Source organism: Schistocerca serialis, chromosome 1, assembly GCF_023864345.2.
Source record: "Schistocerca serialis cubense isolate TAMUIC-IGC-003099 chromosome 1, iqSchSeri2.2, whole genome shotgun sequence".
NCBI lineage: Eukaryota > Metazoa > Arthropoda > Insecta > Orthoptera > Acrididae > Schistocerca > Schistocerca serialis.
Genome location: NC_064638.1, coordinates 12540501 through 12553373, shown reverse-complemented (window position 1 = coordinate 12553373; position 12873 = coordinate 12540501). Strand labels below are relative to the sequence as shown.

General features: G+C 35.3%; 1 protein-coding gene across 1 annotated transcript; it reads left to right on the top strand.

Moving 5' to 3' along the window:
- Window positions 1-2745: 2745 nt before the first annotated feature.
- LOC126460100 (uncharacterized) lies at window positions 2746-8415 on the top strand. The gene is made up of 3 exons (XM_050095900.1): window positions 2746-3373; window positions 4399-4891; window positions 8175-8415. Exons 1-3 carry the CDS (start codon window positions 2746-2748, stop codon window positions 8413-8415), a joined length of 1362 nt encoding a protein of 453 aa, XP_049951857.1.
- The last annotated feature ends 4458 nt before the right edge of the window (window positions 8416-12873 follow it).

Below are 12873 nucleotides of genomic sequence, written 5' to 3'. Positions count from 1 at the left end.
TGCTTGCCAACATAACAGAATAAATTTTCTGCTAACCAAAGAAGAACTAAAATTATTTATTGGCGTACTACTTCTGAGTGGTTATCATAAGCTTCCCCACAAGATTAAGTACTGGGAACAGGCTCCTGATGTCGGTGTTCCTTTAGTCTTCAACTACGGGTCAAGAAATAGGTTTTGGGAAATAAAGAGATTCATTCATCTCAATGAAAACTCCAAAATAGACAGAAATGACAAGATGTACAAACTGAGGTTATAATTTGAAATGCTGAAATAGGAATTTGGTAAATTTGGCGTATTTCATTCAGAACTCTCAACTGATGAAATAATGGTACATTATTATGGCAAACATTCAGCTAAAATGTTTCTGAGGGAAAAGCCTATCAAATTTGGATATAAAATTTGGTGTCTTACAAGTTCCAATGGCTTTCTTTATAATTTTTCACCATACTGTAGCAAGACTGACAACAAACAGGAGCCTTTAGGTGCAAGGGTAATAAATGAACTAACCACCATGATTCCAGAATCAGAGTATCCGAATTATAAGCTTTTCTTTGACAACTTTTTCACCAGTGTTGACACACTGATCACACTCGGAAAGAGTAAAATGAAAGCTGCAGGAACAATAACAGAGATCCGAACTAATGCATGTCCTTTGATTGACTCGAAAAGAATGGCAAAAGGAAGGAACGAGGATTCTATGACTACATATTTGACAAAGAGAATGAAGTTCTGGTTGTGAAATGGAGTGACAACAAACCAGTATGTGTAGTGACAAATAACAGTACTATTATTCCACGAGTTCTGCTAAAAGATATTCATGGGCAAAAAAAAGGAAATATCTGTTGCACTGCCACATATCATTGAAGAATACAATGCCCACATGGGTGCCATATATCTACTGGACAAGCAGATATCACTTTATAGGACGAGGATAAGGTCAAAGAAATGGTGGTGGCCATTATTCACACAGATGATATATATCTGCATAGTAAACACATGGCGTGCATACCAAATTGCTAACTCTAATGAGAAGCTCTTACTTTTGGATGTCCGACAGAGAATAGTGATGTTTTTTCTATCAAAGGAAAAAGGATCAGTACCAAAACAAAGAGGAGCACAAGGAAGCAAATTGATGGGAGGACGGGTGAGCACAGATGTACGACTAGATCCAGGAAATCATTTCTTTGTGCCAAGTAAAACACAGAAGAAATGTGCTTACTGCAAGAAAAAAACAACAAAAATTTGTGATAGGTGCAATGTTGGTGGACATGACAAGTGTTTTGCTTCATTTCATACTGAATATTGTAATGTAATTAACTGTCAGAGATAAAGTTTATCTCACGCAAAAAGTACGATGCCCACAGTAGAGAGTTAAGGTAACTTCATTATGTTGCCATACAATGTGTTTAATTTATTTATTTATGAATATTTTCTTTTATGATAAATAATGGATTTGTTTGAGATGATAAATGTGGTATATTTATATGTATTTATTTATATGTGTCTTTGGAGTGTATTAAGGTCAGAGGACCAAAGAATCTGGAATGCAGGAATGTCTGCAACTTCCGGGCTCATGTTGGCTTGCACGCCACTTCTTTGTCGGTATTGGAGGGAGATGGACGTGTTTAAGTGACCAGTACAGTATAATGCATTTTTAGGGTATCAATGTTCGAAGTGAAAATATTGTAGTTACTAAACAAAGAGTACGAATAAATATTATTTTTAGCCGAAAGTAATTCGAACCCGGTAGTGTTTATTTCAAACAAGAAGAAAACCCAGGCCAGGCTTGTTAGAGTAATGTTTTGCAGACAAAACCCCTAGACAAATGAGATCTGCAGTGTGTAATCTTTCGGCAGCTACTAATAAATAAGCCTTGCTGAAATTGTGCTGGAACTACTCGTATTATTATCAATTACAAACACGTTGTGCGAAAGTGGTCCTACCACAATATACCGCGTAAGATTCCACATCATTCAGTTATCAAGAAACGAGATAGGTAACAACCAGTACAATATGGTGGCGTCGTCCGGGATTATTGAAAATGTTACCGAAATGAACTACCACCGAGATTGCGAAGAAAACGACAGAATTCGTACATCCTGGCTGAAAATGTTAAAGGAAGTCAAATGCTGATACCTTCAAGACAAAGGAAGTCGAATGCTGATACCTTCAAGACAACGGGATGCAGTTACTGGAGCAAGAATAACGGCGCAATAAGTCACAAAAGAAGAAAAAAGTGTAAAGTGTTGTGCAACCAAAAAAGCAATATTCATATAAGTGTAGTGTTTCAGTGTTGTGAATTCCATCACGCACCAATCAACAAAGAAGACCTTATAAGAAATCAAGTAAACTGTGAGTAAAATAGTTTAGTATCCTTTAGAAAAGATAAATTTGTTGTGTTTTGTTTATTCCTGTGTAAAAAGATGACTATTGTAAAAGAGGAAGGTATTGACGACGGTGTCGCCAACGCTAGTACAGATGTGAATTTATCATACGAAAGTGAATGCAACAGTAATAGTCCGAATCCTGTAGACAAAGTTGAAACTCATACGGAAAGACAGAATGAAGTTAAAGACATGCTATCAAAAATAATGAATTATATGGAGGGAAAATTTAAGGCAACTGATGACACTATCAGACAAAACGGACAGTGGTTAGGAAATATTAAAGACAGACTCGATGCTAATGAGATTCGTTTGGATCAAATGGAGAACTCATACGGAAAGACAGAATGAAGTTAAAGACATGCTATCAAAAATAATGAATTATATGGAGGGAAAATTTAAGGCAATTGATGACACTAACAGACAAAACGGACAGTGGTTAGGAAATATTAAAGACAGACTCGATGCTAATGAGATTCGTTTGGATCAAATGGAGCAAAACAATGATGCTCAGTTAGACCAGACTCTCAAGCTCATGAGTGATAAATTTGAAAAACAATTCAAAGAATATGAAAAGAAAAATGACAATCACTTTCAAAAAGTAGAAGCAAAAATTTCCAGTTTGAGTCGTAATATGGTTAAGATCACTGGTAAGGTCAATTATGTCGGGAGAAAAGTTAAAAATGTAGATGCAAAAGTAAAAAATCTGAAAACTGAAGCAAGTACAGGTAGAGAGAAAATCCATAATGCGTTTAAAGTTGTGCATTCAGATATCAAACATGTAGAAGAAACAGTATCTGAGCGTATTTCTCTTGTAGATGATAAAATTGTTAAAGTAGAAAGCAAATTTGAACAAAAGATAGGAATTATTACTGAAAAAATAGATGTAAATAATCAGATAAACAAAAATGAAGTCAAGAGTTTAGAAAGTAGTATTAATGACATCACTAAGAAACTTGAAAGTGTTAGTAGCAATATGGTCAGCAATAGTTTGCCGAACAATATTGGCACTTTGTGGTACAATATTCCAGTACAAAACTTTTCAGATGAGAGCAGTATGCATCCGGTAGATTTCCTGCAGCATTGCAAGGATAACTTTTTTCCAAATATGAATGATAATTTGAAAATTAAATTTGTGAAAAGATTTCTAGAAGGTGAAGCATTGTCATGGACTAATCATTATTGTACTGAGGGAATGTCTTTTGCAGAGTTCGAGGAGAGGTTCTTAAGTAAATTCTGGTCAGAGACAGAACAGGCAAGAATAAAAAGCGAATTCTTGAATGGACCTGTTTATAAACATGAATTTGGTAGCATGAAGCAATTTTGCAGAAATCAGTTAAGGAAACTCACTCACCTAAGCAAACCTTTTGATGAACTCACTCAAATTGATGCACTCAAAAGGAGGCTACCATGTGAACTACAGTGGGAGTTAGCTTATGGTCCAGATGACACAATAGATCAGTTTTTGAAATATGTTGACAAACTAGACAGAATTATTGAGAAAACGAGTAAACCACCACACCATAGTCAAAACCATTTTCAAAGGACAGGGCATACAAATTGGGGAAACACACAACATGATAAAAAGGAAACACACAATTTTGGAAGTAGTGATTCTCATCAGAGAAATCACCAGTACAACTTCAAGGGATCACAAGGACACAATTTCCATTACAAAGGTCAGTATGGAAATAATCATAACCAATCTGGTAACAGACACTTTGGAAATAAACCAAAGGAGTGGAATAGTCATAATGGTATGGGGAGAACTGAACAGGAGTTAAAAAACTGAATGAGGCTCCATTGGCGGTCCGCAAGGTAGGAGCTACTTATACACAAATGGAAAGGGCCAACCCAAACTGTCTAACTAAACAGAAAGATACCTGTGACATAACGAGTAATTATTTCAAAGAGGAATGTTATCCCATTAATGTAGTATCTGTTACAAATAATATATGACATACAAATAAACCAGAAACAAAAGGTAAGTTATTTAAAGACACTGATTGCTTAGAAAACTGTGAAGACTTAAACTTAGATTCATTCTATGAGTGGGCTGAGAGGAGCACCTTGCTGGAAAATAGTTGTTCAAATGATCAAAGTGTATTAGGAATTAGAGAACTTATGGAAGAGTCTGGTGGGCTAGGAATGAAAAGAGCACCTAGTAAGGATGATTTAAATGTGTATCTGCATACTGAAGGTAAGAGTGCAGAGGATAAAGATGATAATTTTTGTGATGTTGATTGGGAAGAAAAGGAAATTGAGGATAGTAGTGAAGATAGATGTTTTATTGGTGTAAGTGAGGAGTTGGAAGCTTTAGGGATTACTAATATAAAAGAGGATAGTAATGAAATTAGCGAGGTACACATGAACACAGTTGACAATTTCAATGATAAGGATGCCAGAATTTCAGCCAATGAGTTATTTGATCTTAATACATGGAAGAAAAATGAGAAGGAATTGACAGCAGGTAATCTTAACAGCATTAGGGGAGTAGATGATGAAATGTCAGATAGTGAGCAATTTTTGTTTAACTTATGGGTTAACAGTAGTGCCATTAAGGATGATGAAAATTTCAGAAAGGTAACACTTGATATATGTGAAACTTTGTATCCAGACTGGTGGCATAGAATTAAGTATCACATTGCACAAATGTTAAGACAGAAATATAAAGGAGAGACACACAATAGCACAAATGAATGTAGTTGGCTTAATGAAATATTCAGAAATAGTAATCAGGCCAAAGAAAATGCAATTAGGGTAATAACAGCATATAACTCTGGTAGTAATGATACAGGTAAGGATACTGGAAAGGGATACGGATTCAGTGAAATTGAAGATGACTTATTACATGAGAATATTAACAAAAAATTTGACTTTGATGTAAGCAGTCCGTTTATTGATGTGCAGATAGGATCATGGAAAGGAAAGTGTTTAGTAGACACAGGAAGTCAAGTATCTGGGATATCAGAATCATTAAGTAAAAAACTGAAAACTAATAAGGATTATGTCGAGTTACCTGTGGTAGGAATTAAAATAAGAGGTGCTACCGGGAAGCACAGTAAATCAATAAGGAGTCAGGCTTTTATTACTTTTGAAATTGAAGGAGTATCATGGTCACATGGGTGTCTCGTCATTCCTGATCTCACAGAGGATTTTATCCTAGGCATGTCTTGGATAACAAAAGTAAGTGCAGCATTTGATTGGGCAGGGCAGAAATTAATGATGACTCTACCAAGTGGTGAAGTCATCACTACGAAACTACTTCAATCAAATGTGTTTTGTATGAATAAGACTGTGAACAGTATTGAATTTACAAAAGAAGGTGAGTACATTGAAAGCCATGTCACAGATTTCGATACAGATGAGATAGAGTTTGAAAAGTTAGTAAATGAAAAAGTAGTCGAGGCTAGAGAACTAACTGAGAACCAAAAACAAGATTTGAAATTATTTTTGTGGGAATATAGTGATGTATTTAGCAATATACCAGGTAAAGTAATTGGATACCAATGTACTTTACAGTTGAAGCCACATGAACCTTTCTTTACAAAACCATACAGTATTCCAATCTCGAAAAGGGTAGCAGTGGAGAAAGAATTGCAAAAGATGGAAGTGTGTGAAATCATTGAGAGGAGTATAAGCCCTTATAATAATCCCTTAGTCACTGTAAATAAACCTAATGGACAAGTCAGATTAGTACTAGATTCCAGACAGTTAAAAAAATGTTTATACAGAGAAACTGACCACCCAGAGAACATCGATGAATTGTTATATAAATTTAAAAATATCCAAATTATGTCAAGCCTTGACCTAACTTCAGGTTTTCATCAAGTACCTCTTGCAATTAGTTCTAGAAAGTACACTGCTTTCTTATACAATGCGAGATGTTACCAGTATTGTGTAGTGCCTTTCCGATTAAACTCATCAGTCGCCGAATTTATAAGGGCACTAGACTATGTACTTGGCCAAGAAGTTGTGTCAGAATTAACAATTTATGTAGACGATATATTAGTTTCAAATCAAAGTTGGGAGGATCATTTGAAGTTATTGAAGAAGGTGTGTGAGAAACTCAGAAGAGGTGGTATGACATTAAAACTGGAAAAATGTAAATTTGGTGTGTCAGAACTCAAATTTTTAGGTCATGTCATTACTAAGGAAGGGATAAGTGCAGATCCGGAGAAAATAAAATCTATCGTAAACTTTCCATCTCCTAGAAACCGGAAACAATTAAAGTCTTTCTACGGACTCTGTGGATTCTATCGAAAATATGTAAATGGACAATGCCTTAATGTAACATGTTTAAGCAACTTACTTAGAAAAAATACTCCATGGAATTGGTCTGAAGAGTGCCAGAAAGCATTTGATAAAATTAAGAATGAACTTTGTAAGAACAGTCTTTTACACAGACCAGATTTTAGTTTGCCATTTTGTCTTCACACTGACAGTAGTGATTATGGACTAGGAGCAGAACTATTTCAGGAGAAAATTGTGAATGAAAAAATCTTCATTGTACAATTGCATTTGCCAGCAGAATGTTACTTAAACATGAGAGAACGTACACTGTCACAGAAAAAGAATTACTCGCAGTACACTGGGCGTTTACAAAATTTAAAACATACCTGTTAGGACACAAGATAAAAGTCTATTCAGACCACAAAGCTTTAAGTTACTTGCAGGAGTGTAGACTATATCACAGTAGATTAACCAGGTGGGCAATGTTCATGCAACAGTTTGATTACGAAATTGTGTATATTAAGGGATCAGAAAACGTAGTAGCTGATGCTTTATCCAGGTTACCAGTAGGAGGAGATCAGGAAATGTTTGATCAAGAGGAAGAAAAGGAATTTAAAATAAGATACATGAAGGGAATCCAGGATGAAAAGCTCATAAAGACACTTTGCAATAACATCAGGAGGGGACAGAATAACGGTCCTAATTGGAAATTGGTTAAGGACTGTTTAGGCAAAAGAGGGTATGATAAACTTGACAAGTACTATAAGGTCTTTAAGGGAACACTCTTTAGAAGAACAGATGTGGACTCTGACAATTGGAAGCTATGTTGGCCAGAGTGTGAGGCAGACAAATTAATGAAGTACACCCATGAGAGTTATGGTCACTGTGGAATACAGAAATGTGTAAAAAAAGTTACAAGAAAATATCTACTTTTATAACATGGTAAAGAAGGTGAGGAACGAAATATCAACATGTGACAAATATCAAAGAGTAAAAGTAAGCAACAGAACATGTCAGGGAGAAATGCAGAACATCATTCCAGATAAACCATTAGATTTAGCAGCTGTAGACTTTTATGGACCTTTACCTAAAAGCAAAGGTGGCCATTGTTTTATATTCGTCATGGTTGATGTATTTTCCAAACTAATTAAACTTTATTCTGTGCGAAAAGCTACAAGTAAAGAGATCATTGCAAAAATTGAGAGAGATTACTTCAAGAGTGTAGGGAAACCTAAAGCTATACTATCTGATAATGGTTCACAATTTGTTTCAAAAAACTGGAAAGCATTCATGGAAAAAAACTAACACAAAACATATCTTGATATCCGTGTACAACCCATCTTCAAACCCAGCAGAAAGGTACATGAGAGAAATAGGGAGACTTTGTAGGACATATTGTAGTCACAAACATCCTAGTTGGTCCGACCATGTAAACAACTTCGAGGATATCATGAACAGCTTGCAGCATAGCTCTACTGGGTTTTCACCATATGAAATTATGTTTCACCTCAGACCAGCAAATCTTATTTCTGAATTAATAGACTTTCCACAATGTAGCTTAATATCAATGAAAGAACGTGAAGAGATTGTAAAGAAAACCATGAAGAAACTAGGTGAAGCTAGGAAAAACAGACATAATAGGAAAATAAAGGCTACCACATTCAGAGTAGGTGACAATGTCTTAGTGAAATCCCACGAACGATCAAAGTTACTAACAGCAGAACTCAAGAAGTTCTTTGACATTTACATTGGGCCATTTGAGATTATTGAGAACCCCATCCAAATGCGTACCGATTAGTATATCCCAAGTCGAGAAAGCTGTTTGGTCTTAGGAATGTTGTTTCTTTGAAGCCGTATATTGAGAAAAGAGCAAACTGAGCCTAAAAACATGCCTTTATCTGGAAAGAATTTTACTGGAAGTAAAGAAAGAAAGAAAAAAAATGCAGTCACCATACTATGCCATGTAACACATCTCATGGAAAACGATGTTGTATCTAGACTGATTGTCACGTAATTATATTATAAGATTAGATTTCATGATTCCTATGTGTTTTTAAAGTAATTTTACAGTATTTAATGAATTGCAAAATATGTAAACTTGATAAATAAGGGATTTTATTTTATTGATGATGCTAGGAGATAAGACATGTCACCCACGCTCACAGTTTGAGAATAGCAAATCTCATAAATTTTGAAATTTGTTCATTCACTTAAATAGACCATAATGCAAAAAAAAAAAAAAAAATAAATAAATAAATAAATAAATAAAAATAATTGTATAGTTAATAGAATATATTTTCTTGTATATGCAAGTGTGCCTTTGTTTTACATCATGCTCACCATAACTGGTTTTATTCAGCTCTGTTTATAACCCCATAAAGATACTTTGTTGGCTTATTTTGCCTCTTAATTTTGATATAACATAATTCACAAGGCTCATGAGAGAATAGTGTTGTTGAATTGAAATACTTTTGCAAACTCACTGATGATATAGGAGTTAGTACTATGTTTGTTCTAATATGAGAAAATGTTTTAACTTTAGTATTATTTTATAGTAAATTTCTGGGCAACAAATCGACATATGTATTTATGTTGTGAGACAAAGGAGGAAGTCAATGGTTGATGAAAGAATAAACAGTTTACTACAGTTGTGATAAAAAGTTGTATACAAGCCAAGACAATGATGCAATTTCTGTATCGGACTGACAAGTGGACCAAGGTACACTTGCAAGTCCTGGTGGGCTATTGTAATGTAATTAACTGCCAGAGATAAAGTTTATCTCATGCGAAAAGTACGATGCCCACAGTAGAGAGTTAAGGTAACTTCATTATGTTGCCATAACATGTGTTTAATTTATTTATTTATGAATATTTTCTTTTATGATAAATAATGGATTTGTTTGAGATGATAAATGTGGTATATTTATATGTATTTATTTATATGTGTCTTTGGAGTGTATTAAGGTCAGAAGACCAAAGAATCTGGAATGCAGGAATGTCTGCAACTTCCGGGCACATGTTGGCTTGCACGCCAATTCTTTGTCGGTATTGGAGGGAGATGGACGTGTTTAAGTGACCAGTACAGTATAATGCATTTTTAGGATATCAATGTTCGAAGTGAAAATATTGTAGTTACTAAACAAAGAGTACGAATAAATATTATTTTTAGCCGAAAGTAATTCGAACCCGGTAGTGTTTATTTCAAACAAGAAGAAAACCCAGGCCAGGCTTGTTAGAGTAATGTTTTGCAGACAAAACCCCTAGACAAACGAGATCTGCAGTGTGTAATCTTTCAGCAGCTACTAATAAATAAGCCTTGCTGAAATTGTGCTGGAACTACTCGTATTATTATCAATTACAAACACGTGGTGCGAATGTGGTCCTACCACAATATACCGCGTAAGATTCCACATCATTCAGTTATCAAGAAACGAGATAGGTAACAACCAGTACAATATACATTCCACAACATTACAATATTCTTTATTTAATGTTTGTGTTGCTTCTTACAATATTATGCATGGAGAATAAGATTGTGAATTTGGATAGCGCATTTGGCCAATGTCCCAAAAATGGGGACTTCTGTAGTTTTTGTTCTAATAAACTGAAACTTTTCAAAACAAATTTTTATTCAATTAATCACTCAATGTAACATATTTATGTATAAAAGTTTGCAAAAAAAAAGATCCAATAGAGTTTTGGCCAGTAAAGGGTTAAGGGAAAACCAGATGTAACACAAAATGTCTGGCAGAAAATCTGCTACAGGAACTACATCACAAACCCCGACTGCTCACAGATTATGCAAAGGACAATGGTAACTTCTGAAAATTCTCAAAAATACACATTTATTTGCATTGATGTACAATGAAATTCAGGGGTGATGTATACTTTGGCTGAGCTGTGAACCACAAAGCATTGATTTGCTACATAAATTACGTATACAAAACACTGGTAGCACTAACTTACAAAGTATAGTTTTGCAGGCATCTCAAAATTCTGAAACTAAACTATTTCTCACATAATTGGACAACAAAATAAGAGAGAGACTATTTTGAATGAGGATGATAGGCATACTGTTCTAAAATTTTTTGAAAGAACACAGTTTAGTTTAAGCCTACAATTGACGGTAATAGTACTGGTTTATCACGGGATTCCCAAATGTTTGAAATTTCACAACATATCAGAATTCAAACAAGTATCGATACAATCAATGAAAAATTACGCAGAAGTGACATGAACAGCAAAATATACAAATATAGAACTTCAAACAGACACATTATCTAGTACAAACAGTCCCCACATAAGGGAAAATTCCTAAGTCAGCTTTATTTAAATGGGCAAATAAAATAAATAACAAAACTGGAAATTGTCCCTCCTCTTGCAATGAATTGCTACTGGACAACTGCTTTTGTACATTAAATGGAGAGTACAGTACACATCTAATTAACACCAATGGATTTCTGTTCACAGAATAACAATCTTTGGATACTGTACTGCATAGTGTGGGAATTCTGAGACATTCTGGGTTGCTGCAGAGTGATTCATTTTCTAAAATAGACAATGTGTAGTGGTGTACACTGTTAACACACTAGGCATATTACACGGGCCACTTGTTCACTCCTTTTGTACACACATCAGTTAGACTGAGGTAGCAATGGAGTTTAAAAGCAGACATTCATACATGGCACTGAATTTAAGATAGAAGTGAATTTAAAGCAGTATTTGGAATCTCTTCATGCAATAAACCAACAGTCTGCTGCTGATTTAATGATTTCTGAGACACACTCTTGAAGACTGAAGTCAATAATGACAGCCACTACTGAAAGAAACTAGCTTCACCTCTGGATAATGATGACTGAAGAGGACAGCTCCCCACTGTCTCTACCAACAAAATGAATGCAGTCTTTGAATCAGATCAGAACTAGTTTGTTGAGTTCCTGCATGGCAATCTTCAGATCAGAAAAATAGTTGTGAAGATCAGAAAAATAGTTGTTAGATACAACACCTTTTAACACTTGAGTAAAAAAACTTGCTGCTAAATCCTGATATTAAACAGTTGAAAAATTTGATTCTCAGTGGTCAAAAGCAGCATACAATAACTAATGACAGAAAACAACTGTACCAATCTTAGAAACAAACGTGTGATAGACCTTCTCAGAACACACCCATATCGCAAAAGTGAAAAAGAGGACACAAAAATTATTAATGTCATTGGATGAAAATGATATTTTTCAGCTTAAGATAATAGAGTTACTAAAAATATTTTTAATTAAGCAACTAGTTTCAGCTCGAAAAGCCATTTTTCGGTTTACACACATAGCGAGGTCCCACGGAAATAAAAAGGCAGCAAACTCACACTATGTGCTACTGTTCATCACGGCTTACAAATTACAGTAGAAATGCTACTGTTTGTTGTACTTTAAAAACATTTAAAATGGCTTTTTGGGCCAGAACTAACTGTACAGGGTGATTCAAAAAGAATACCACAACTTTAAAAATGTGTATTTAATGAAAGAAACATAATATAACCTTCTGTTATACATCATTACAAAGAGTATTTAAAAAGGTTTTTTTCACTCAAAAACAAGTTCAGAGATGTTCAATATGGCCCCCTCCAGACACTCGAGCAATATCAACCCGATACTCCAACTCATTCCACACTCTCTGTAGCATATCAGGCGTAACAGTTTGGATAGCTGCTGTTATTTCTCATTTCAAATCATCAATGGTGGCTGGGAGAGGTGGCCAAAACACCATATCCTTAAAATACCCCCATAAGAAAAAATCGCAGGGGGTAAGATCAGGGCTTCTTGGAGGCCAGTGACGAAGTGCTCTGTCACGGGCTGCCTGGCGGCCGATCCATCGACTGGGGTAGTTGACGTTCAGGTAGTTACGGACAGATAAGTGCCAATGTGGTGGCGCTCCATCCTGCTGAAATACGAATTATTGTGCTTCTTGTTCGAGCTGAGGGAACAGCCAATTCTCTAAGATCTCCAGATACTGTAGTCCAGTTACAGTAGCACCTTCGAAGAAAAAGGGACCAAAATCTTTATTGGCTGAAATGGCACAGAAAACGTTCCCCTTAGGCGAGTCATGTTCATACTGAGTTGTTTCCCGCGGATTCCCAGTGCCCCATACACAGACATTGTGACGGTTGACTTTCCCGTTAGTGTGGAAAGTTGCTTCATCACTAAACACAATCTTTGAAATGAAAGATTCATCTGTTTCCATTTGAGCAAGGATAAAATCACAGAAA